Genomic DNA, 26,752 nt, shown 5'->3' with positions numbered 1-26,752 from the left:
ATCTATCTGCAAAAGTGAAGTTTTGCTTTGATGTCAAGTCAGCTCATATTGTTGCTATCTTAGTTGTTGTGCTAGCTAACATGCTACTGAACAGTGACACTAGCTTATTGACATACATATTGGTATTAAAATAGAGCAACGTATTCACCAAAAAATGTGTTTATTCAAATCATTAGCTAGCTAGCTAGTTAACTATCACATGAATAGTGAATAAATATGATAGCTAATGTTAGCTAGCTATCTAGGCGCTGGCCAGTCAGTGGCACTGACAGATTGAAACTGTTATCAACAAAATGGGCTTCACTCTATCCTATAAAACATGACATAGCTAAAAATTTGAAAGTGTATTAGGAAGTTTAAGTTAGAAACAACCAGACAACTTTGGTTGGTAACTAGATAGATAGCTTGGTTTCCATTTTCCAACAAATCTTTCTAATCCACCTGATTGGTCATCAACGGTTACTGGTCTTGGAACTCGTGTTCACCAGAAACGTTTTTTGGTAAATTGTTGGACACTAGTGGCAATAAATATTATTTCCACAGGTTTTCCACAGATTCAAATACAATTTGATAGAATTATTTGAAAAAAACCTCTGGCAAACTTTTTGCCACTAGTGGTATTGAATATGATTGTTGCCATAGGTTTGCTGCAGATTCACCACCAGTGGCAAACATTTGCAAACTTTTGGCAACATTTTGTGGCACACTATTTGGTTCGCACCAAATTTGCCACAAACTTATTGGAAGTTTGCCACAACAAATTAATTTTATAAAGGGTTTTTAACTGGGTTAGAAAATATTACCTTTGGTAGAATGACGATTCGCTAAGTATGTCAAAACCATAATTAATTTATTTTCCCTGAGTCTATGAATCAAATAAAACTTTACTTAAAGTGCATTTAAAATTGTAAGAAGCACCACACCCTAATGGGGTAATTTTTCCCATTAATCATATCACAATGAACTTTTACCAGTTAAATATCGACACCAATATATAAAAAAAATGTGTATGACAACTTTTTGGAAATATTGTATTAAAATATGCAAATAGGGCAATATCTCATAAAATATGCGCATATTTACATATACCACAAATAAATGTTTCTGGACACTGGATGAAGTCAGTCAAAATTTTGGGGTTTCATTTTGTTAAGACACTCCAGGACCGGTTGTCACGCCCTAACCTTGGAGATCCTCTATTTTGGTTAGGTCGGGGTGTGACTAGGGTGGGCATTCTAGTTTCTTTATTTCTAGGTTGGCCTGATATGGTTCCCAATCAGAGGCAGCTGTCTATCATTGTCTCTGATTGGGGATCATATTTAGGCAGCCTTTTCCCACCTGTTGTTTGTGGGATCTTGTTTTTGGTACTGTGCTGTTTAGCCCTACTTACTTTACGTTTCGTTTGTATTTGTTGGGTTTTTTTCGGTGTTCATTTAATAAAGAAAGATGTACGCCTACCACGCTGCACCTTGGTCCAATCCTTCCATCAATGAGCGTAACACCGGTCTTGTATTGAGCAGATTGTGGATATATACTTTCTATCTTCTTCTTTTTTCTTATCTTATCCAACTGTTACCATGCACCTGCAAAAAAAGATAGCTTAGATGTGCGAGTGCCTTTTGAATTTATCTTTCCATCTGTAAAATACTAAAGACATAAGCATTTTTGGTGCATATTTCCAAAGAAAATGTTATCTAGAATAAAAAACTTGACAACATATCAACAATTCCCTCTATACAAGTCTAGAGAAAACGTGGTGAATGCAGATGCTTAAGAAGTTGAGAAAAATTTGTTGGCGTGTGGGAAGAGTCTGACTTTCGGGAAATGGCAGATAAAGAAAGTACAATGAATTTAGCCTACCAATCGCCAAAGGCCTATTTAGACCCAATCTCTTCAAAGTAAGTTACTACATATAGTCAAGTTTGTAATATTCTAAATTAAATTGGCTTTTAAATTATGTATGATATGTAGTGAGCTTTTAAATTATGGATTGTGCCTTCAGAAAGTATTCATATCTCTTGACTTATTCCACAATTTGTTGTGTTACAGTCTGAATTCAAAATGGATTAAATAAATCTACACCCATCTACACACAATACCCCATAATGACAAAGTGAAAACATGTTTTTAGAAATATCTCATTTATTCAGAGTCAATACTTTGTAGGAGCACCTTTTAGCAGCGATTACAGCTGTGAGTTTTTTTCTCGAGAAGTCTCGAAGAACTTTCCACACCTGGATTGTGCAACATTTGCCCATTGTTATTTAGCAAAATCTTCAAGCTCTATCAAATTGGTTGTTCATCATTGCTAGCCAAACATTTTCAGGGCTTTTTGTTTCTCAAAGAGGGGCCAGCCATGTGGCCTTTCATGTTCCTGGTGAAATCCTGATTTGGTTATAAAAATCTTGTATATGTATATTTCTAGAGAAAAAGTTATAAATGTGTTATGATGAAGTCAAATAAATAAAGTGTTACCCAAAAGTATTTTAAGTTCAGCTAGACATATTATCAATGAACCACTAGATATTGTTCATGTTAGCATAATTGGTCTCAGCTATATGGCAAGTGGTGCAGGTGTGTGAACAAGATATCAGATGGTTCATTTTTTGTCACACATAAAAAGACACACATTAAATAGGTTTGTGAATAATTTTATTCAATGGCTTTTCTTGCTAACGGTACATCAAGCAATATTTAGTACCAGGAGTCCATGATACACTTCATGCTCATGAACCTCATAGCTCCCATTCCTATGCTGCTGCTGAAGTTCTTGCACTCTCCAGGCCTCATGTACATCATCCTGCCTCTGAAGTGGTTCTGCTCGTACATCAGCCAATGGCCATCCATCACGTTGCAGGACTGGCAGTCGGACATGCGGTAACGATCCATGATGGAGTCACAGTCGTCCATCATCTCGTGCATCTGACCTCCGAAGTTCTCTCTCTCGTAGATTCTCATCCTGTAGTTTCCTCTGTACTGTTAGGATAAAAGTACAGGTTTCACTGATCAGATCAATTATATATACAATTGTTTAATATGAGAGTATAACTATTAAAATGTTTTACTTTCAATGAAAATATGACTATTTTAAGCTGAAATATTTTCAAACTACCATGGGGATCATGTGACAGGACTTGATGCAATCACTCATTCCAAAGTTGCGCATGTAGTCAGGGTAGTCGCCCCTCCTTATGAAGTACTGGTTTCCCATGTAGTCGTTGCGGTCATAGACCATGAAGCAGCCATTCTCAACCCTGCAGGATTGGCACCTGCTCAGGTAGGAGGTCATGTCAGTGCAGTCGCTGCTGCACTCATAGGAACGACCCTGGAAGTTCTTGTCCTCGTAGAAGACCATCTAAAAATAAAAAGGAATCATTTCTATGAATAATACGTATGAAAGAAACATTTTAGAGAAATGTGGGATGCTATTCAGTCACACCGGTATCCAGGTTATTGGGATAAGTAAAACTATGATGTTGTAGTTTGGGGTACTAGAGCCCTTTTGTATAAAGATCTATGACAATTAAATGTAGAAAACTATAAGAGACCTTCCCAGTGCTTACCTATGTTCATTCTGGTGTTGGACATGTTTGCTGTCTGTGCTGCTGGTTGCTGCTCCTGAACTGACTTCCTACCTGGTTTAACCCTTTCTTTTATACCTGACCGAACCTAAAGAATCCCTAGCTCCATTGTTCAAACCCCTGACCCAGCAACATGCTATAGAGGCCTACTGAGTCCACAGAGGTCACGTCCACATTTAGAAAGGCTGTTTCTCAAACAAAGTAACAAAGGCTTTTGAGAGTTTACAACAGATAGTAACAGCTTTGACATTGAAAATTCTCCATACATCACCCAATACTTTCATAAGTTTTGTAAGCTTATTTGAAATATGCCTTTTTATTAATATATATGTCTCGATTTTATATTGTAAGCTCATTTAAGACAAAAAAGCAGAAATCACATATTCCCTTAAGAGTGGAAGTCTGTGGTTAACCTGTGAGGTTAAACTATGTAATACTTATCTTTAGCACCGACATTCCTAACCAATGAATAATCAAAAGTGAGTTGTTACTTAACTAACCTTTGTGGTTAATAACCATGATACTGGAGTCATCTTTACAACATTTAAGAAATTTCAACAACAATCCATTAATTTATTAATTCATTAAAAAAATACATTTGATTAAAATAAGTGTTAAGAACCCTATATAAAGGGTTTATAAAGGGTCTGTAGGGGTTAATAAGAGTAGTTTATTATAGAGTAGTTATTGCAAGTAAAGTAGTTTACAACTGCAAAATAAAAAGATTGTCAGTTACCCCCCCAGGGGTACCTTATTGTAAAGTGTGACCAATAATTTATATTAGTATCTCTGTACAAACTATGGTAGCAGTGGCACTTTGTTTGGGTACCCTAGTACTTACTTAATTTAACTGAACTTCCTGGTACCATGGTACCCTGTAATACTGAATCTCAAAGATGTGTGTAAATACCACTTTACCAAGTAATTTCTAAGTAAATAGCTGGTTATTTCTGTGCCGTAAAATAAAGTGCCCAAATTATTAACATTATTAATATTTCAAAGCATATAGATACACATAAGTAATTACAATAAGTATTTACAAATTCAAGATTTTGAAATGCTTCTCTCCATGATACCCCGCACAGATAGACACCAATAGAGCTCTCTGTTTCACTGTAGACAGGGATCCTGGACCCAGATTAAGTCTAATCCTGAACTACTGTATAAAGCATGTTGCTATGATAGCTATCTAATGTTAGCTATCTGATAGCAAATATTACCAGACTAGCTATAGAAACTTTGTCTGCCTTGTTATCAAGCACATTGCACATGGGAATATGTAGCTACAAGGTGTGTATTTCGGTCAGTTTTAACATTCCAATTTACTTCATAGTTCTAATTGTTAGATCTATATAATGTACTCAGCATGTGACCATGTGGTTGAATAAGGTCCCTTCCAAAAACAATATGTACTTCAAAATGCAAGATTACAATATCAATAAGTACATACAGAGAAAGATCTGAAAACCCAGGCAGTTTGTGTCATGGGTAATTCTGTGTAACTGCTGTTGAGTATAATGCCAATTCTGAGTTATCATGAAAAACAAGGACAGACCACATAGCTATGACTCTGCTATCCCCTATCGTTCACAGATACACACAGCAGTTTACAAAAGACACTAGTTGAGTCCACAGATAGCACCTACTGGCCAGGCCTATGAGTAAATGAAAGGTGGTTCCAGTGGAGAATGACTGCCCTCTGTCATGCAGGCCTTGTTTGCAGAAAACAGGATCCCCCGTTAGTGAATGGAAAAATGACAATCTTCGTGTACATTTTTGTTTATTTATATTATACCAGATGTATGTTTAGTTGCTAATGGAAGCCTGTAGTACCCCAGTCGGGTATATATATTATAAACACACCATATGTGATGGTGTGTATAGACAGTATACAAAACAATACAGAATACAAAACAATATGCACATAATCCAAAAAGTAAAAGAAATTGAAGAAATATCAGAACGAGCAATGTCAGAGTCCGGAATACAGTATATACAAATAAAGTGGGTAAAACAGTATGTAAACATTATTAAAGTTCAATGACTATGTACATAGGGCAAAGAGGTTTCTAAGGTGCAGGGTAGAGTACCTGGTGGTAGCCGGTTAGTAACAGTGACTAAGGTTCAGGGCAGGGTACTGGGTGGTCTGATGGCCAGGAGATAAAAAGCTTCTATCAGTCTCTCGACCCTGGTGTTGATGCACCTGTACCGTCTCCTCCTTCTAGATGGTAGGAGGGTGAACAGGCCATGGCTGGGGTGGCTGAGGTCCTTGATGGTCTTCTTGGTCTTCATGTGACACCGGGTGCTGTAGATATCCTGGAGGGTAGGGAGTGTTCCACCCTCTGGAGAGTCCAGCGGTTTTTCCATACCAGGTGGTGATACAGCCCAACAGCATGCTCTCAATGGTGCATCTGTAGAAGTTCGTGAGGGTCAAGCCAAATTTCTTCTTTCCTCCTGAGGTTGAAGAGGAGCAGTTTCATCTTCTTCACCACACTGTCTGTGTGAAGGGACCATTTCAGGTCATCAGTAATGTACATTTACATTTGTCATTTAGCAGACGCTCTTATCCAGAGCGACTTACAGTAGTGAATGCATACATTTATTTTTTTATTTTCTTTAACTGGCCCCCAGTGGGAATCAAACCCACAACCCTGGCGTTGCACACACCATGCTGGTGTTGCAAACACCATGCTCTACCAACTGAGCCACAGGGAAGGCCAAGCAAAGCCGAGGAACTAGAAGCTTTTGACCCTCTCCACTATGGTAGATAGTTCACTCAGGCCGTTTACCATTGGAAAAAAAAGTTAAGTTCCGGTCTACTTAGACACCAATGCAATAGCAGCTGGGTCTGGTTTACTTAGTTCACTAACTTTGATTGAACCACAAAAAAACTTGGGGAAAAAACAGAGAGTGGGGTGTCTTGGTCTCTGCTTGAGATGCTCAATGAGAGGGGGCAGCACTGAGCTAGCCTGCAATGTCACTTTCTGGAGCAACTCAAACTGCTCATGTTATGTATCCATGAGATGCCATCTTAACCAACCTTTTTTGCTTCAACCCAACATTTGTCCACAAAAATAACCCCATGAACCCCTTTTTGTATGGAGTGTAAAAAAAATAAAAAAATAAAATGGTAATTGCTAATTTGCTATGTGAGGCTTATTTGATCAAATAGAAGTTTCATAATGGTTAGGTTGTTACTAATGCACTGATATAAGTGGAGGCATGTGGCATTGACAACTTTGAAAAAAACTATGTTAAATTGAAGTTGTGCGTGTTGTTCACACATGTATCTGCTCTCTGTGGCTACAATGGTCCCACCCGATCTCGCCTCCTCCCGCCTGCCTTCCATCTTTGAGGACATGTATTTTCATTGTTAGAGTTGTCGATCAACTATCTTGTCAATATAAAATAAAATCTTTGCTTCAAATGCTCTGTTGAGTCTTCACAGGAGAATTTATGGTGTCATGTGATCGATGGCTTTGTCCATTCATATACAGTCATTGGGTGGTTCTCTCTTGCATTCAAGTAGATTACATAATTGGAATAACAAAAGGTACATCTGTTATTTTGAGTGTACTACAAACTGCATCCATTTAAATAAGACAAAGGTACACAAGACAGATTATAAAACATGAATTCACAAGTCACAAAAACGGCTTTGCAAACCCCTGTGCACACACACACACACGAATCAGTCAAAAGATGGTTGTTCTCAGTCTCTCACTACAGATGGTATCAGACAGTGTGTGTGTTGGGGCATGGGTCATGCAACATTCAAGTTTCAAGTTAATGTCACATAGACAAGTACAGTGAAATGCCTTTCTTGCAAACTCAAAACTGAACAAAGCAATAATCAATAACAATGTATTACTGGAGTGATGGAGGTAGATATGTATAGGGGTAAGGTGACTAGGTAACAGTATATAAGATGAACAGAGTAGCAGCAGCTTACATGTGAGTGGGTGTGAAGGTATGTAGAGTCACTTTAAATGTATGTGCATATTATGTGTGAGTGAACAAATGGAGTGAGTGTTTCAGTGTGTGTTGGAGTGACAGTGTGTGTGTAGGGAACTGTTAGTGTGCATAGAGACAGTGCAAATACTGAAATAAAGGTCAATAAAGATACAAAGTTAACAAATTCTTAAAATGGAAACCCTCACATGGAACTATGTAGGCCACCAAGAAATGTAGCTGAGCCCGTTCTCATTCCAAAGGTACAAAGGTTCAGTCAAACAGAAATTAAATTATGAAAATTACGTAGCCATGCAGCTCATATGCACTTATTGTACAAAACAATATTAATGTTGAGGACAGACGTTCCGCTAGCGGAACGCCTCGCCAAATATCCAATGGAAGAACGTGGCGGGAAATACAAAAACCTCAGAAATGCAATAATTTAAATTTTTCAAACATACGACTATTTTACACCATTTTAAAGACAAGACTCTCGTTAATCTAACCACATTTTGAAATCGGACAAAGGCTTTACAGCGAAAGCAAAACATTAGATTATGTTAGGAGAGTACATAGCCCAAAATAATCACAGCCATTTTCCAAGCAAGCATATATGTCACATAAACCCAAAACACAGCTAAATGAAGCACTAACCTTTGATGATCTTCATCAAATGACACTCCTAGGACATTATGTTATACAATACATGCATGTTTTGTTCAATCAAGTTCATATTTATATCCAAAAACAGCTTTTTACATTGGCATTTGATGTTCAGAACATGCATTCCCACCCAAAACTTCTGGTGAATTTACTAAATTACTCAGCATAAACGTTGACAAAATACATAACAATTATAGATACAGAACTCCTTTATGCAATCGCTATGTCAGATTTTAAAATAGCTTTTCGGCGAAAGCACATTTTGCAATATTCTGAGTACATAGCTCAGCCATCACGGCTAGCTAGTTTGACACCCGCCAACTTCGAGGCACACTAAACTCAGAATTACTATTAGAAAAATTGTATTACCTTTGCTGATCTTCGTCAGAATGCACTCCCAGGACTGCTACTTCAACAAGAAATGTTGTTTTTGTTCCAAATAATCCATAGTTATGTTCAAATACCTCTGTTTTGTTCGTGCAGGTCACTATCCAAAGAGTAACGCGCGAGCGCATATCGAGACAAAAAAATTCAAAATGTCCTTTACCATACTTAGAAGCATGTCAAACGCTGTTTAAAATCCATTTTTATGGTATTTTTCTCGTAAAATAGCGATAATATTCCAACCAGACAATAGTGTATTCATTCAAAGAGGAAAAGAAAAAAACAGCATGGTCGCGGGACCGCGCATATCCAAATCTCTTAGTCACCAGGCAGACCACTGACAAACTGAGCTACTATACTCTGCCCAGAGACAGGAGATGCCTCAATCCACTTTCTGAAGGCTTTAGAGAGCCAATTCGCAGACAGGCCACTTCCTGCTTGGAATCTTCAGGTTTTTGCCTGCCATATGAGTTCTGTTATACTCACAGACACCATTCAAACAGTTTTAGAAACTTCCAAGTGTTTTCTATCCAAATCTACTAATAATATGCATATTCTCGTTTCTGGGCAAGAGTAGAAACCAGCTTAAAATCGGGTACATTTTTTTTTTCATCCGGCCGTGAAAATACTGCCCCCTATCCCAAACAGGTTATGTGTGTGGTTAAACCGGCCACGATGAAAGTCACCCTGTTTTAGGTGCGGGGCCGTTGGTCATTGGAAAAGTGAGTGTAGGGGCAATAGAGCTCGAAATTGGCAAAAATTACGACAGGAAAAGTATTATATTTAGTAGGGTAACAGGAAGAATCTTAAGCGATACAGCTACTACCTATATCTTTGAACACAGGTTCAATACCCGATAATGTTACATGACGGAAGTGGAGACGATTTTGGGGTTGGATAGTCCTTGCTAAGAATTCGTTTCAAACTCTTGGGGCAGTGCTTTATTTCATATCAGAACTATAGTGTGTAGGCTATTGGCTACTACTGTATGATGCTGTCCCCCAAATAATAGATATAGGGCTGGAAGTGCATGTTCTACCCACATTAAATACAGACATGAGGACGACTGCATACTCAAAAGAAACTCCAAGATGGTAATTTGTTAATGGTCCTTAAGGGTCACATAGCAGCTGTAAATGAACTGCATGATTAATTATGCACCTACAATATGTTTGCTGGCCTGTCCATGTGTAAAGTGGAGCAGTGAGACTATGTACTCAGTGGGAAAGTGTGGTTGTTTTCAATCAGTACGTTGACTAAGAGTCAATCCACTATTCGAATGAACCAATGTTGGAGGGATACACAAACACACTTGTCAATTAACAGACAGTGCATTCATCTTAAGATAGCTAGGACAACCACATCACAGGCATAGAAAATACATTTTCTCTAACGTGCAGTACCAGTCAAACACTTGGACTCCTAACCATTCAAGGGCTTTCCTTATTTTTACTATTTTCTACACTTTAAAATAATAGAAGACAAACTATGCAGTAACACTTGGAATCATGTAACTAGGCAAGTCAGTTAAGAACAAATTCTTATTTTCAATGAAGTGATAAACAAATCAAAATATATTTTAGATTCTTCAAAGTAGCCACCCTTTGCCTTGATGACAGCTTGGCACGCTCTTAGCATTCTCTGAACCAGCTTCATGAGGTAGTCAGCTGGAAGGCATTTCAATTAACAGGTGTGCTTTGTTAAGTTAATGTGGTAATACGTTTGAGCCAGTCAGTTGTGACAGTATACAGAAGATAGAAGTCCATATTATGGCAAGAACAGCTCAAGTAAACAAAGAACCAGTACATCAATACTTTAAGTAGGGTGACCATATTTTAGTTTTCAAAAAAGAGGACATGTCCGGGAAAAAGAGGACGTATGGTCACCCTAGTATCAGCTTTCTCATTTGGAGTGTTTTTAACTTCGACTAATTTACTTTGCACGGCACCATTCTTCCAATCAAAATACTGACTAAGCAGAGGGAATATTTTCACAGCACCGTGATTGCTCCCATCAGTAGAAACACAACAGTAAGGCATGTCTTCTAGTGCTTTCTGAGCTATGTCGACAGAATGTGATGCTATCACAGTGTTAACAATTGCGTCGGTCTTAGTACGAGCGCTTAAAAATGTTCACGCAGTCTCGGAATCAGGGAAAGCCTTTTTTAACAAGGCAGACGTGCAGTCCATTGATCTGTAGCTATTGTGATGCTTCGTGGTGTGGAATGCGAAAACTCCCTCCGCAGCAGTAACACCATCTTCTGTTTTACCTGCTCTCACAAAATAGTCAGTTAATTTACCTGACGAACTCTCTCCTGTAATTTTGTGTTTTGCGGAGCTTATGTGGGCTTCTAGGTCGCTAGCACCTTTATTTGACACTGACACGTACGTGCCAGCTTTGCAGGTCATGCATTCTGCTTCACACGGATCCCGACCAAGACGAAAACACGGGAATTTTCTCTGTAAATCGTCTGTGAATTTACATTTGCATTTGGGCATTTTTACACTGTTCTGGACCCATGTGCCACTGTTGACAAGCAAGCTGCTGCTCTGTCTCTTGGCTGTTGCCATGGTGAGGGTAATGATTGAGATGCAGTTTGACCAATGTTTGCGTAGGCCTACATGACCCACCAATGGTGGCGTGTGAGAAGGCGGGACCTAAAGAGAAAGGTCAAAGCAATACAAAACCCCAAAAACGCACACAATGAATGGCGACTGTAGAAAGCAAAAGCCGAATCCCAGACATTTTGGGCAATTTAGAAATCCCGGCCGGACGCATTTTTTTAGGTCCAAAAAGAGGACATGTCTGGGAAAAAGAGGACGTATGGTCACCCCACTTTAAGACATGAAGGTCAGTAAATACAGACAATTAAGAACTTACATTTCTTCAAGCGCTACAATGATACTGGCTTTCATGAGGACCGCCACAGGAGAGTTACCTCTGCTGCAAAGGATAAGTTATAGTTAACTGCACCGCAGATTGCATCCCAAATAAATGCTTCAGAGTTCAACTTCATCGCTGAATTGCTGCAAAAGAAACCACTAAAGGACACCAATAAGAAGAGGCTTGCTTGGGCCAAGAAACAGGCAGTGAACATTAGACTGGTGGAAGTCTGTCCTTTTGGTCTGATGAGTTCAAATGTGAGATTTTTGGTTCCAACCACCATGGCTTTGAGAGACGCAGAGTAGGTGAACGGATGATCTCTGCATGTGTGGTTCCCACCATGAAGGAGGTGTGAGGGTGCTTTGCTGATGATACTGTCGGTGATTTATTTAGAATTCAAGGCACACTTAACCAGCATGGCTACCACAGCATTCTGCAGCGATACTCCATCCCATCTGTTTGCGGGGAGACCCGAGTTGGCAGAACAGAGTGCTCAGGTTTTTAACCTTTTTAACTAGGCAAGTTAAGAACAAATTCTTACTTTACAATGACGGCCTCCCCCGGCCAAACCCTCCCCTAACCCAGACAACGCTGAGCCTATTGTGAGCCGCCCTATGAGACTCCTGATCACAGCCAATTATGATACAGCCCGGGATCGAACCAGGGTCTGCAGTGCCGCGTCTAGCACTGAGATGCAGTGCCTTAGACATCCGCACCACTCTGGAGTTGGTGTAGGGTTTGATCATAGCCTGAAGGTAGGGAAGGGCAGTTATTCTTGCTGTTCTGTAGGTAAGCACCATGGTCTTGTAGTGGAAGCCAGTAGAGTGTGAGGAGGAGTGGGGTGACATGAAAGAACTTGGGAAGGTTGAAAGGCAGGCGTTCTGGATAAGTTGCAGGGGTTTGATGGCACAAGCGGGGAGCCCAGCCAACACCAAGTTAGAGGAGAGGACAAGTGCCAGGATTAGGACCTTTGCCGCTTCCTGTGTGAGGTAGGGTCATACTCTACGGATGTTTTTGAGCATGAACCTGCAGGAGCGGGAGGGCGACACTGGAGTTGTCAACCGTGATGGAAAGGTCTTTGTGCAGGCAGGCCTTCCCCGGAAGAAGAGATGTTCCGTCTTGTCGAGGTTGAACTTTAAGTGGTGGGCCGACATCCCAGTTGAGATATCTGCCAGGCACGTTAAGATACATTTTGCCACCTGGGTGTCAGAAGGGGGAAGGTGAAAAGTCATTGAGTGTCATCCTCATAGCAATGATAGGAGAGACCATGTGAGGATATGATGGAGCCGAGTGACTTGGTGTACAGAGAAAATAGGAGAGGGCCTAGAACTGAGCCCTGGGGGACAACAGCAGTGAGTGTATGTGGTGCAGACACAGATCCTCTCAACGTCGCCTGGTAGGAGCGGCCTAACAGGTAGGATGCAATCCAAGAGTGTGCAGAGCCTGAGACGCCCAGCCCTGAGAAGGTGGAGAGGAGGATCTGATGGTTCACGGTGTCGAAGGCAGCGAACAGATCTCGGAGGATGAGAACAAAGAAGAGAGAGTCAGCTTTGGCAGTGCGGAGAGCCTCCATGACACAGAAGAGCAGTCTCGGTTGAGTGACCCGTCTTGAAGCCTGACTGTTTGGGTCAAGATGATCGTTCTGAGAGGGATAACAAGAAAGTTGATCAGAGACAGCATGCTCAAATGCTTTGGAAAGAAAAGGGAACAGGTCTATAGTTTGATAGGCTGAGTGAATGAGTAGCGATGTCAGTCTTTTTTTCAAAGTGAAGATGGAAAAGAGTTTCCTAGGGTTAGAGGCAGAACCTTAATTTAGAGTGATAGAAAGTGGCTCTAGCAGCGAATACAGAGGAAGAGAAGGTAGAGAGGGAGTGAAAGGATGATAGGTCCTCCGGAAGTTTAGTTTTCCTCCATTTTTGCTCATCTGCCCACAGCCCTGTTCTGTAAGCTCACAATGAGTCACTCAGCCAGAGCAGGTGCGGAGGGCCGAGCCGGCGGAAAGAGGACAGTGCGAGTCAAAGGAGGAGAGTAGGGTCAACGAGGCAGAATTAGTAAACAGGAGGGAGAAGGATTTAGCAGAAGAGAGAGATGATAGGATAGAGGAGAGCGAGAGAAGATTGTGACGGGTCATGACCATCTGGGAAGGGGCTGAATGGTTAGGGTTTGAGGAAAGGGAAACAAAAGGAAACAAAGTAGTGATCAGAGACCTGAAGGGGGGTTGCAGTGAGATTAGCAGGCGAGCAGCCTATAGTAAAGATGAGATCAAGCATATTGCCTGCCTTGTGAGTTGTAGGGGATTGGGAAAGAGTGAGGTCAAGAGGCGAGGAGGGGAAAGAGAGTTGGAAAGAAATGAATCAACTACCGCAAAAATCAGCAGTTCCAAATGCTGCCAGAGACCCGGAATTCCATATGGGTTGTGCGTGCAGGGTACACTAAATTTAAGGGTTGTAGCCAAGGGGTGGGGAGCATCTAAAGCCTACAGGGAGAGGCGCGAACAGGTATAGAAAACACACACAGTTGACAAAGCTACAAAAGAGCAAAATTAGATCTGTAAGGTAAGATACTCAAGTGAGAGAGTGGTGTGGAGCCTTCCTCTCTTTCCTTCCTGGAACAACAGGGCAGGACTGTCTTTGTTTTGCGTTTAAAATCGCCCCTGACACAGCTGCCGCTGAGAAACCAGGGGTGACTGAAGAACTGACATTAATTGCTAATTACCTAGCAGAGGTGGACAGCACATCTCCCTGTACTAATTGCTGATTGCCTAAGAAAGGTGAAACCACTCCCCTCCAATAGTCACTGATTACCAAAACAAGTCACAAATTGCCCTGCCCCTTGATCCTGGTTGATGCGTCAACAATCATCTGCAAATGATGAGCAGTCAGAAGTTTACACACCAAGTAGGCTACTGGGAAGACAGGCAGCACTTAAAGTACTGTAGATGGCCTTAGCTAGCAAAAAGACAGTACTAGACCACGACAGATAAAGACAATTTTTTTAATACTTATCACTCCTGTAGATATCAGGAGTCATCTAGCTATAGAATGAAGCGCACACACACACACACACACACACACACACACACACACACACACACACACACACACACACACACACACACACACACACACACACACACACACACACACACACACACACACACACTTGTTGTTCTATCCTTTTGGGGACCTAAAATTGATTTCCATGCAAAATCCTATTTTTCCCAACTCCTAACCTTAACCCTAACCTTAATCCTAACCCCTAACCCTAATTCTAACCCTAATTGTAACCTTAACCCTAACCCCTAAGCTTAAAATAGACTTTGTCCTCAATGGGGATGTAGGAAATGCCTACACGAGGGATAATTTTCCTTGTTTTAGTGGGGATATGGGGATATTTGGGGATTTCAGGTCCCCACGAGGATAGAAGAACAAGACCGCACACACACACACACACACCGTCTCTCACAGACCAGGGGGTAGACTTCAGAGTACACAAGCACGTTAAGCATCTGAATATAGAAGCCCATCTAAAGTTGAAGAGGCACATTAGTAATGTATTGAGATGGACACTCGCTGCCTGCCTCCCTTCCTGTTGACTTATTTATACTGTGTTTTCGGGCCTTGATCCAGTCTGACTGTTGTGGCAACCGGGGAGGTGGAAACTGGATTTGTTGCAGGTCTGCGGATAGCTGGATAGCTGTCTAACAGGGCTTTCTGGAGTTGCTTGATGTCGTCTGTCAGACAAGGATAGTCAGTGCTGGGGATAGTGTCTGCTTGCAATAAACCCTCCAAAAGCCTTTTACTGAGCAGTTGTAAAGGATGTCAGAAATGTATATGCAAAATGTTCAGTGTGTGTAAACTGTAATTCAGCTGACACAAGGGTCCCCGCTCTTTAACCCCTAGAGTCAATTTGTGCGGTCCCACAAACATCGAATTAGCATAATACAAAAATCCCCATAACAATCTGTCAGTTTAGGCTAGAGATATGTTATTGTTTTGCATTGGATGCATCTCAATCCACCGCATCCGCCAATGTCGCACTACTGCATATGCGGTGAAAGGTGACAGAGCTATAGCGGTGTTTGTCAGACCATGAGACATCCCGAAAATTGGTCTTCTCACAAAATCGTCTGTTGTGTCTGAACGATTGGAAAGATGAGACTTTCACGAACACTATTGTGTTTTCCGTTTTGCTCTACGACCCCCACAAGCATTTTGGGACTCGTCTGAAGTCGGTACAGCCGTTCTGCCAACATCTGTCTGTAGCATCTGAACAGTTTGGGCTACAGACTAATATGACCCCACTGTGGAAACGTGAGACTCTCACAAATGCGTACATGTCAGTTTCTGCTCTAGGACGCCCACAGGCCTCACAAGACTCATCTAAAGGTCCCCCGGAGACTGTTAGTGCCAAAAATAAGGGGTCTCTCAGATATAGGACAGACACTTCAGAAAAAAACATGATTTAGATTTTTTGGGGGGATTATCTGTTGTTCGATGTAGTGAATCTGCTATGCAATGCGTTTATTTGGGCTAATAGTAGTAAGGCCAATTTTTTTTTTATCAAATAATGTTTGAATATTTTTTTTTATAGGTCAAGGGTCTCAAAATTCAAAATCAAATAGCTAAATGATCCCTGGTATGACCTTCTTAAAACAATTCCATATAGCTTCCATATAGAACCATTGTGTTTTTTTGTGTGTGTCAAATCAAATGTTATTTGTCACATGCACTGAATACAACCTTACCATGAAATTCTTACTGTGTGTGCATGTGTGGTGTCAATATGCATGTGTGTGTGTTTTGTGTGTGAGCATATGTAGTGTGGGTGTGTTGGAGTGTCAGTGTCGTATGTGTGAGTGATTGGGTAGAGTCCAGTGAGTGTGCATAGAGCCGGTGCAATTGAATCAGTGCAAATACACTCTTAGAAAAAGGGTTCTAAAAGGATTCTTCGGCTGTCCCCATAGGATAACCCTTTTTGGTTTTATTTTATTTATTATATATTTTTTTTATTTAACCTTTATTTAACTAGGCAAGTCAGTTAAGAACAAACTCTTATTTACAATGATGGCCTACCCCAGCCAAACCCGGACGATGCTGGTTCCAGGTAGAACCATTTTTGGTTTCAGGTAAAACTCTTTTGGGTTCCATGTAGAACCCTCTGTGGAATGGGTTCTACCTGGAACCAAAAGGGTTGTTCAAAGGGTTCTCCTATGGGGGCAGCCGAAGATCCCTTCTAGGTTCGAGATTTCACATTTTGTCTAAGAGTGTAGTCAGGGTAGCCATTTGATTAACTGTTCAGCAGTCTTATGGGTGGGGGTAGAAGCTGTCTAGGAGCCTTTTGGTCCCAGACATAACGCTCCGGTACCGATTGCTGTGCGGTAGCAGAGAGAACAGTCTATGACTTAGGTGGCTGGCATCTTTGACAATTTTTAGGGCCTTCCTCTGACACCGTCTGGCATAGAGGACCTGGATGACAGGGAGTTCGGCCCCAGTGATGTACTGGGCAGTACCCTCTAGCATCTTACTGTTGGATGCCAAGCAATTGCCATACCAAGCGGTGGTGCAGCCAGTCAAGATGCTTTCAATAGTGCAGTTGTATAACTTTTTGAGGATCTGAGAACCCATGTCAAATATTTTCAGCCTCCTGAGGGGGAAGAAGCATTGTCGTGCCCTCTTCACAACAGTGTTGGTGTATGTGGTCCATGATAGGTCCTTAGTGATGTGAACACCGAGGAACTTGAAGTTCTTGACCCGTTTCACTACATGTGAATGGGGGCCTGCTCGGCCCTCTCTTTCCTGTAGTCCACGATCAGCTCCTTTGTCTTGCTGACACTGAGGGAGAGGTTGTTGTCCTGGCACCACACTCTCTATAGGCTGTCTTATTGCCATTGGTGATCAGGCCTACCACCGTCGTGTCATCGGCAAACACCAGCAAAAAAATGATGGTGTTGGAGTTGTGCGCGGCCACACAGTCGTAGGTGAACAGGGAGTACAGGAGGAGACTAAACACGCAGCCCTGAGGAGTCCCTGTGTTGAGCGTCAGCGTGGCAGTGGTTGTTGTTGTTGCCTACATTAAATCCAGTGTGGATGTTGTCTGTAATCCATGGCTTCTGGTTGGGATATGTACTGTGGGGACGACATCGTCGTAAACTCCTCACTGCCTTTGGATGAATCACGGAACATATGTATTCCAGTCTGTGCAAACAAAACAGTCCTGTAGCTTACATAGTAAACAGATAGTGATCATCCTATATCATATACAAAGTTTACACATCCTGAAACATGAATACATGATTTTAACATTGAGCATGTGATTTTAACATGAACACATGATTTTAACATTGAGCACGTGATTTTAACATTGAGCACGTGATTTTAACACTGAGCACGTGATTTTAACATCGAGCACGTGATTTTAACATTGAACACATGATTTTAACATTGAACACGGGATTTTTACATTGAGCACGTGATTTTAACATGAACACATGATTTTAACATTGAGCACATGATTTTAACATTGAACACATGATTTTAACATTGAGCACGTGATTATAACATGAACACATGATTTTAACATTGAACACATGATGTTAACATTGAGAACGTGATTTTAACATTGAACACATGATTTTAACATTGAACACGGGATTTTTACATTGAACACATTCTTTAACATTGAACACATGATTTTAACATTGAACACATGATTTTAACATTGAACACATGATTTTAACATTGAGCACGTGATTTTAACATTGAACACATTCTTTAACATTGAACACATGATTTTAACATTGAACACATGATTTTATCATTGAACACATGATTTTAACATTGAGCACGTGATTTTAACATTGATTTTAACATTGAGCACGTGATTTTAACATTGAACACATGATTTTAACATTGAACACATGATTTTAACATTGAGCAGGTGATTTTAACATTGAACACATGATTTTAACATTGAGCACGTGATTTTAACATTGAGCACGTGATTTTAACATTGAACCCATGATTTTAACATTGAACACATGATTTTAACATTGAGCACGTGATTTTAACATTGATTTTAACATTGAGCACGTGATTTTAACATCGAGCACGTGATTTTAACATTGAACACATGATTTTAACATTGAGCACGTGATTTTAACATTGAATACATGATTTTAACATTGAACACATGATTTTAACATTGGGCACGTGATTTTAACATTTATTTTAACATTTATTTTAACATTTAGCACGTGATTTTAACATTTAGCACGTGATTTAAACATCGAGCATGTGATTTTAACATTGAACACATGATTTTAACATTGAGCACGTGATTTTAACATTGAGCACGTGATTTTAACATTGAACACATTATTTTAACATTGAACACATTATTTTAACATTGAACACATGATTTTAACATTGGGCACGTGATTTTAACATTGATTTTAACATTGATTTTAACATTGAGCACGTGATTTTAACATTGAGCACGTGATTTTAACATTGAACACATGATTTTAACATTGAGCACATGATTTTAACATTGAGCACGTGATTTTAACATTGAGCACGTGATTTTAACATTGAACACATGATTTTAACATTGAACACGTGATTTTAACATTGAGCAAGTGATTTTAACATTGAACACATGATTTTAACATTGAACACATGATTTTAACATTTAGCACGCGATTTTAAGACCCACTCCTGTATTGCCCAAGCCACTCCCAGAATAAGTGCATTTGGATAGGTACACATGCAGTGACCTTTGAAGTGCATGCCCCTCCTTGCCTCTCTTTGTGAATATGCTTAAGACAATTAGAGGGTGAGAAATATTAGTCATGTTGAAAGAGAATTATAGGAAACAGGGTCAAGCATCTCTTTCCTGTCCCCAAAGCAAAGGCTAACATAATAATTTCTCAATGTGCACTTGTTTACAACCTCCGTCATTCTTTAGATGATACCCCATACTGACACCAGCCCAGTCAATGTAAATCCATTAGCCGCCAACTGTTGTTGTCCCACTATGTAAACATAACACGAGTGCTAGGACTGTATATAAACAAGGCCACAATATAGAAGTAAAAAACAGGTAGATGTTTTAAATTGATTTGCACCTGTTCAAATTTTTTCCCTCTACTCCTGTTGACAGATTATATCTGAGGGTTTGAGGGACGTGAAGATAAATTAGACAGTCTGGGAATGGATGTGTGCATGTGTCGTTGTGTCTGTGTGAGTCAGTCAAATCCCCATCTCTCTACAAGCCATTCACAAACTATCAGACACCACCACTTGATTCACAAATCCCTCCGGCCGGGTCTCCATCATTATTACATTTCCTGCAGGTTTGGGGTCAATTCAAATTGAAGGCAGTCAGGAAGTGATTTAAATGAAAAATTCTGAAATGTATAGATTTTTTAAATAAATGTCTTCTACTTTTCAGTTGATTGAGAAGTCATTGAAAATAAATGCCCTTTTCTACTCCATCCAGAGTGGTGCAGGGGTTAAGGGACTGCATCTCAGTGCAAGAGGTGTCACTGCAGTCCCTGGTTTGAATCCAGGCTGCATCACAGCCAGTCGTGATTGGGAGTCCCATAGGGCAGCGCACAATTGGCCCAGTGTCGTCTGAGGTAGGCCGTCATTGTAAATAAGAATTTGTTCTTAACTGACTTGCCTAGTTAAATAAAGGTTAAAAATTGTAATTTGAGTTTACTTCCTGAATTGACTGCCTTCAATTCGAATTGACACCAACCCTGATTGCCTGTGCATCTCAGGTCATGACTAACTGCAGAAGTTTTAAGAACTTTTTAGTAAGCTTGTCATATTCATAGCCCACTGATCATTTCCCTTGTGATGAAGGAATCATCTTCAACAATCTAGGAACAAGGTTGGTCTAACCAATAGAATTACTAGAACGGGTAAAGCCCCTGTGTCACATCCTGACCAGTAAAGGGGTCATTTGTAATTGTAGTATGGTCAGGGCGTGGCAGGGGGTGTTTGTTTTGTGTGTTTCTTTTTTATTTTTGGTTCTAGGGGATTTTGGTTCTAGTTTTCTATTTTGTATGTTTCTTTTTCTATGTGTGGCCAAGCATGGCTTCCAATCAGAGGCAGGTGTCTTTCATTGTCTCTAATTGGAAGCCATACTTAGGCAGCCCTTTTCTCCTTTGGGTTTGTGGGTGGTTATTTTCTGTATAGCCTGTGTGCCTTATGGAACTGTTTCGTCGTCTGTTTATTTTGTTTTGAGTGTTCTCTAAAATAAAGAAGAAAGATGAGCACTATACCCGCTGCATTTTGGTCACCGTTCATCGACGCCTGTGACACCCTGAGACCACAGCCTTACATGCAATATGCCTGACATGGTATTTTCGGTGTAATTCTATTTCTATGGCCTATGCATTTTCATACTTGGAAATACACTTAGATTACTCAACGCCTCAATAGGGAATCCATATAACAACTGTAATATATCACAAAGGAAACTATTTATAACTACACTACCAGTCAAAAGTTTTAGAGCAAGGGTTTTTCTTTATTTTTTACTATTTTCTACATTGTAAAATAATAGTGAAAACATCAAAACTACGAAATAACACAAATGGAATCATGTAGTAACCAAAAAAGTATAAAAACAAATCAAAATATATTTGAGATTCTTTAAATAGCCCCCCTGTGCCTTGATGTCAGCTTTGCAAACTCATTTTCGCATTTTCTCAACCAGCTTCATGAGGTAGTCACCTGGAATGCATTTCAATTAGCAGGTGTGCCGCCTTAAGTTAATTTGTGGAATTTCTTTCCTTCTTAATGTGTTTGAGCCAGTCAGTTGTGGTGTGACAATGTAGGGGGGTATACAGAAGATAACCCTATTTGGTAAAAGACCAAGTACATATCATGGCAAGAACAGCTCAAATAAGAAAAGAGAAAGAGTCCATTACTTTAAGACATGAAGGTCAGTCAATACAGAACATTTCAAGAACTTTGAAAGTTTCTTCAAGTGCAGTCACAAAAACCATCCAGCGCTATGATGATACTGGCTCTCATGAGGACCACCACCGCAGGAATGAAGCTGGTTGAGAGAATGCCAAGAGTGTGCAAAGCTGTCATCAAGGCAAAGGGTGGCTATTTGGAGAATCTAAAATATATTTGTTTAACACTTTTTTTTGGTTACTGCCTGATTCCATATGTGTTATTTCATAGTTTTGATGTCTTCACTATTATTCTACAATGCAGAAAATAGTAAAAATAAAGAAAAACCATTGAATGTGGTGTTCTAGAACTTTTAACTGGTAGTGTATGTCAAATTTTCACAGTGAGGTGCATTGTGTAACCGCATTGTAGACTTTGATTCGAGCGTTCCTCACAGATACGCCGACCTGCAGTAACTTTATTCCCTAAGGTGCTGGGGGAGAATTCCTTTAATATACTCTATTGTCATAGTCACAAAGACAAGGAAAGGCTTTGATCTTGGAGTGAGCTGGGAGCAGTGAGGAGAGAGTGAAGGAGGGAGAGACAGCGAGAGGGAGCCAGATGGAGTGAAGTGTAGCTCCTCTGATCATGGCACAACGTTCCCATGCCGTTGTTAATACAATGTTACATCAACCTCCCGGTAATGTTCTAACACATACAGTATGCACCTCAGCTGAGTTCACACTTAGTAGCACTGCAGCACCACCATGGCTGATTAGTAAGTTGTAGGCACCCTCTGTGTCCATGTTGATGGGATACTTTGGGATTTTGGCAATGAGGCCACTTCATCTACTTCCCCAGAGGCAGATGAACTCGTGGATACCATTTCTTTGTATCTATGTCAAGTATGAAGAAAGTTAGAGGTAGTTTTGTGAGCCAATGCTAACTAGTGTTAGCACAATGACTGGACATTTATGGGTTATCTACTAGCATGCTAGCAATTTCCTTCAAACTGCACACAGATGTAAAACTGGTATCCACGAGTTCATCTGACTCTGGGGAAGTAGATGAAGGGCCTCATTGCCAATATCCTGAAGTAACCCTTTATGGCAAAAATTAAAGGAGGGTGGGTGGTCGGGGTGGATGGGTAGGCATATAATGAGAACATCTAGCAACCGAAAGGTTGCGTGTTCGAATCTCATCACAAAAAACTTTATCATTTTAGCTAATTAGCAACTTTGCAACTACTTACTACTTTTCAACTATTTTGCAATAACTTAGCATATTAGCTAACCCTTCCACTACCCCTAACCTTGACCCTTTTTGCTAACCCTTCCCCTAACCTTTACCCTTTAACCTATCTTTAACCCTAACTGTCACCCTAACTTTAACGCCTAGCCTAGTTAACATTAACCAGCTAGATAACATTAGCGTTAGCAATCTAGCCACCTAGCTAACATTAGTCACAACAAATTGGAATTCGTAACATATCATACATTGTAATACCAAATGGATGATGGACATCCACAAATTAATACCATACAAAATGTAAGATGTCACACTAAATGGAGTGTCTCATTACGTACAGAATAATACGAAATGATCTGAAGCTACGTTGTTAATACTGACACACTACACTCCAAGCGATCCGATCCAATCAGCTGAGCCCCTACGGAGGAAGAGTAGCCTGGATCGCTCTATGTCCAGCAGTAAAAAATGGCGCCGGAAGAAATGGCAGCAGTCTTACGGGCGCCTAACCAATTGTGCTATTATGTGTTTTTTTTCGTGTTATTTGTAACTTATTTTGTTTCATAACGTTTCTGCCACCGTATCTTACGGCAAAAAAGAGCTTCTGGATATCAGGACAGCGGTCACTCACCTCGGATTAGACAAAGATTTTTTCTTCAACAAGCAGGACGCACAGGATGTACTTCGAACACCCGACAAGGCCAACATCCCCGTCATTGGCAAGAGAAAGAGACACAGGTGCAGAGGTACAGAGCGGGGTGCCTCGTAATGATCCGCAGACGGCGAGAGGGAAAGCTGCCGTTACCGTCAATATTACCTGCCAACGTGCAATCATTGGACAATAAATTAGACGAGATACGATCAAAAATATTCTACCAACGGGATATCTGAAACTGTAACATCTTATGTTTCAGGGAATCGTGACTGAATGATGACATGGATATTCAGCTAGCGGGATATCCTCTTACATCTAGACGTTCCGCTAGCGGAACACCTGCTCCAATATCCAATGATAGGCGTGGCGCGAATTACAAATTCCTCAAAAATACAAAAACTTCAATTTTTCAAACATATGACTATTTTAGACCATTTTAAAGACAAGACTCTCCTTTATCTAACCACACTGTCCGATTTCAAAAAGGCTTTACAGCGAAAGCAAAACATTAGATTATGTCAGCAGAGTACCCAGCCAGAAATAATCAGACACCCATTTTTCAAGTTAGCATATAATGTCACAAAAAACAAAACCACAGCTAAATGCAGCACTAACCTTTGATGATCTTCATCAGATGACACTCCTAGGACATTATGTTATACAATACATGCATGTTTTGTTCAATCAAGTTCATATTTATATCAAAAACCAGCTTTTTACATTAGCATGTGACGTTCAGAACTAGCATTCCCACCGAACACTTCCGGTGAATTTACTAAATTGCTCACGATAAACGTTCACAAAAAACATAACAATTATTTTAAGAATTATAGATACAGAACTCCTTTATGCAATCGCGGTGTCCGATTTTAAAATAGCTTTTCGGTGAAAGCACATTTTGCAATATTCTGAGTAGATTGCCCGGCCATCATGGCTAGCTATTTTGACACCCACCAAGTTCGGCCCTCACCAAACTCAGATTTACTATAAGAAAAATTGGATTACCTTTGCCCTTCTTCATCAGAATACACTCCCAGGACTTCTACTTCAATAACAAATGTTGGTTTGGTTCCAAATAATCCATAGTTATATCCAAATAGCGGCGTTTTGTTAGTGCGTTCAAGACACTATCAGAAGGGTAAAGAAGGGTGACGCGCCCGGCGCGTTTCGTGACAAAAAAATTCTAAATATTCCATTACCGTACTTAGAAGCATGTCAAATGCTGTTTAAAATCTATTTTTAAGCGATTTTTCTCGGAAAAAAGCGATAATATTCCGACCGGGAAACCCTGTTTTCGTTCAAAGACGAAAAAATAAAAACATGGAGTTGTCTCGTGCACACGCCCCCAGTCTCATTGTTCTCAGATCGACCACTATCCAAATGCGCTACTGTTTTTCAGCCATGGCCTGCAAAGTCATCATTCCCCGTTCTGGCGCCTTCTGAGAGCCTATGGGAGCGTTAGAAAATGTCACGTTACTGCAGAGATCCCCTGTTTAGGATAGAGATGATCAAGAAGGCCAAGAAATAGTCAGAGAGGGCGCTTCCTGTTTGGAATCTTCTCAGGTTTTGGCCTGCCGAATGAGTTCGTTTATACTCACAGACACCATTCAAACAGTTTTAGAAACTTTGGAGTGTTTTCTATCCAAAGCTAATAATTATATGCATATTCTAGTTTCTGGGCAGGAGTAATAATCAGATTAAATCAGGTACATTTTTTATCCGGACGTGAAAATACTGCCCCTTTTCCATAACAAGATATACGCTGCACCGGCAAGATGGAACTCCGGTAAGACTAGGGGGGCGGTCTGTGCATATTTGTAAACAGCTGGTGCACGAAATCTAAGGAAGTCTCTGGATTTTGCTCGCCTGAAGTAGAGTATCTTATGATAAACTATAGACCACACTATTTGCCAAGAGTGTTTTTATCCATACTTTTCGTGGCTGTTTATTTACCACCACAGACAGATGCTGGCACTAAGACTGCTCTCAGTCAGCTGTATGAGGAAATAAGCAAACAGGAAACCGCTCACCCAGAGGCGGCACTCCTAGTGGCCGGGGATTTTAATGCAGTGAAACTTAAATCAGTTTTACCTAATTTCTATCAACATGTCAAATGTGCAACCAGAGGGGAAAAAATTTCTAGATCACCTGTACTCCACACACAGAAACGCATACAAAGCTCTCCCTCGCCATCCATTTGGTAAATCTGACCACAATTCTGTCCTCCTGATTCCTGCTTACAAGCAAAAATTAAAGCAAGAAACACCAGTGACTCGGTCTATAGAAAAGTGGTCGGATGAAGCAGATGCCAAACTACAGGACTGTTTTGCTTGCACAGACTGGAACATGTTCCGGGATTCTTCCGATGGCATTGAGGAGTACACCACATCAGTCACTGGCTTTATCAATAAGTTCATTGAGGATGTCGTCCCCACAGTGACTGTATGTACATACCCCAACCAGAAGCCATGGATTACAGGCAACATTCGCACTGAGCTAAAGGGTAGAGCTGCCGCTTTCAAGGAGCGGGACTCTAACCCGGAAGCTTATAAGAAATCCTGTTATGCCCTCTGACGAACCATCAAACAGATACAGGGCTAAGAATGAATCGTACTACACCGGCTCCGACGCTCGTCTTATGTGGCAGGGCTTGCAAACTATTACAGACTACAAAGGGAAGCACAGACGCGAGCTGCCCAGTGACACAAGCCTACCAGACGAGCTAAATCACTTCTATGCTTGCTTCGAGGCAAGTAACACTGAGGCATGCATGAGAGCATCAGCTGTTCCGGACGACTGTGTGAACACTCTCTCCGTAGCCAATGTAAGTAAGACCTTTAAACAGGTTAACATTCACAAGGCCGCGGGGCCAGACGGATTACCAGGACATGTGCTCCGGGCATATGCTGACCAACTGGCAGGTGTCTTCACTGACATTTTCAACATGTCCCTGATTGAGTCTGTAATACCAACATGTTTCAAGCAGACCACCATAGTCCCTGTGCCCAAGAGCACTAAGGCAACCTGCCTAAATGTCTACAGACCCATAGCGCTCATGTCCATAGCCATGAAGTGCTTTGAAAGGCTGGTAATGGCTCACATTAACACCATTATCCTAGAAACCCTAGACCCACTCCAATATGCATACCGCACAAACAGATCCACAGATGATGCAATCTCTATTGCACTCCACACTGCCGTTTCCCACCTGGACAAAATGAACACCAACGTGAGAATGCTATTAATTGTCTACAGCTCAACTCAGTTCAACATCAAGGTACCCTCAAAAGTCATCACTGAGATAAGGATCCTGGGACTAAACACCTCCCTCTGCAACTGGATCCTGGACTTCCCGATGGGCTGGTGAGGTGGTGAGGGTAGGTGGCAACACATCCACCACACTGATCCTCAACACTGGAACCCCTCAGGGGTGCATGCTCAGTCCCCTCCTGTACTCCCTGTTCACCAAC

General features: G+C 40.8%; 1 protein-coding gene across 1 annotated transcript; it reads right to left on the bottom strand.

Annotated features, from left to right (window-relative positions):
• Positions 1-2,635: 2,635 nt before the first annotated feature.
• On the bottom strand, positions 2,636-3,638 carry LOC106578289 (gamma-crystallin M2-like). The gene is made up of 3 exons (XM_014156965.2): positions 3,564-3,638; positions 3,113-3,355; positions 2,636-2,976 (listed from the first exon to the last, which is right to left on the bottom strand). Exons 2-3 carry the CDS (start codon positions 3,353-3,355, stop codon positions 2,695-2,697), a joined length of 525 nt encoding a protein of 174 aa, XP_014012440.2. The 5' UTR covers positions 3,564-3,638; the 3' UTR covers positions 2,636-2,694.
• Positions 3,639-26,752: the final 23,114 nt, after the last annotated feature.

The sequence above is a fragment of the Salmo salar genome, chromosome ssa19, assembly GCF_905237065.1.
Source record: "Salmo salar chromosome ssa19, Ssal_v3.1, whole genome shotgun sequence".
Taxonomy (NCBI): Eukaryota; Metazoa; Chordata; class Actinopteri; order Salmoniformes; family Salmonidae; genus Salmo; species Salmo salar.
The sequence above is the reverse complement of the archived record's forward strand: the minus strand, read 5'-3'. Positions and strand labels throughout refer to the sequence as shown.

What these genes read in the sequence shown, in the direction of transcription:
- LOC106578289 (XM_014156965.2), bottom strand. Translation starts at nt 3,355, where the DNA reads ATGGTCTTCTACGAGGACAAGAACTTCCAGGGTCGTTCCTATGAGTGC. An exon ending in CCTGTCACATGATCCCCATG is followed by an intron (nt 2,977 to 3,112) that starts GTAGTTTGAAAA and finishes TTATCCTAACAG; the next exon opens with TACAGAGGAAACTACAGGAT.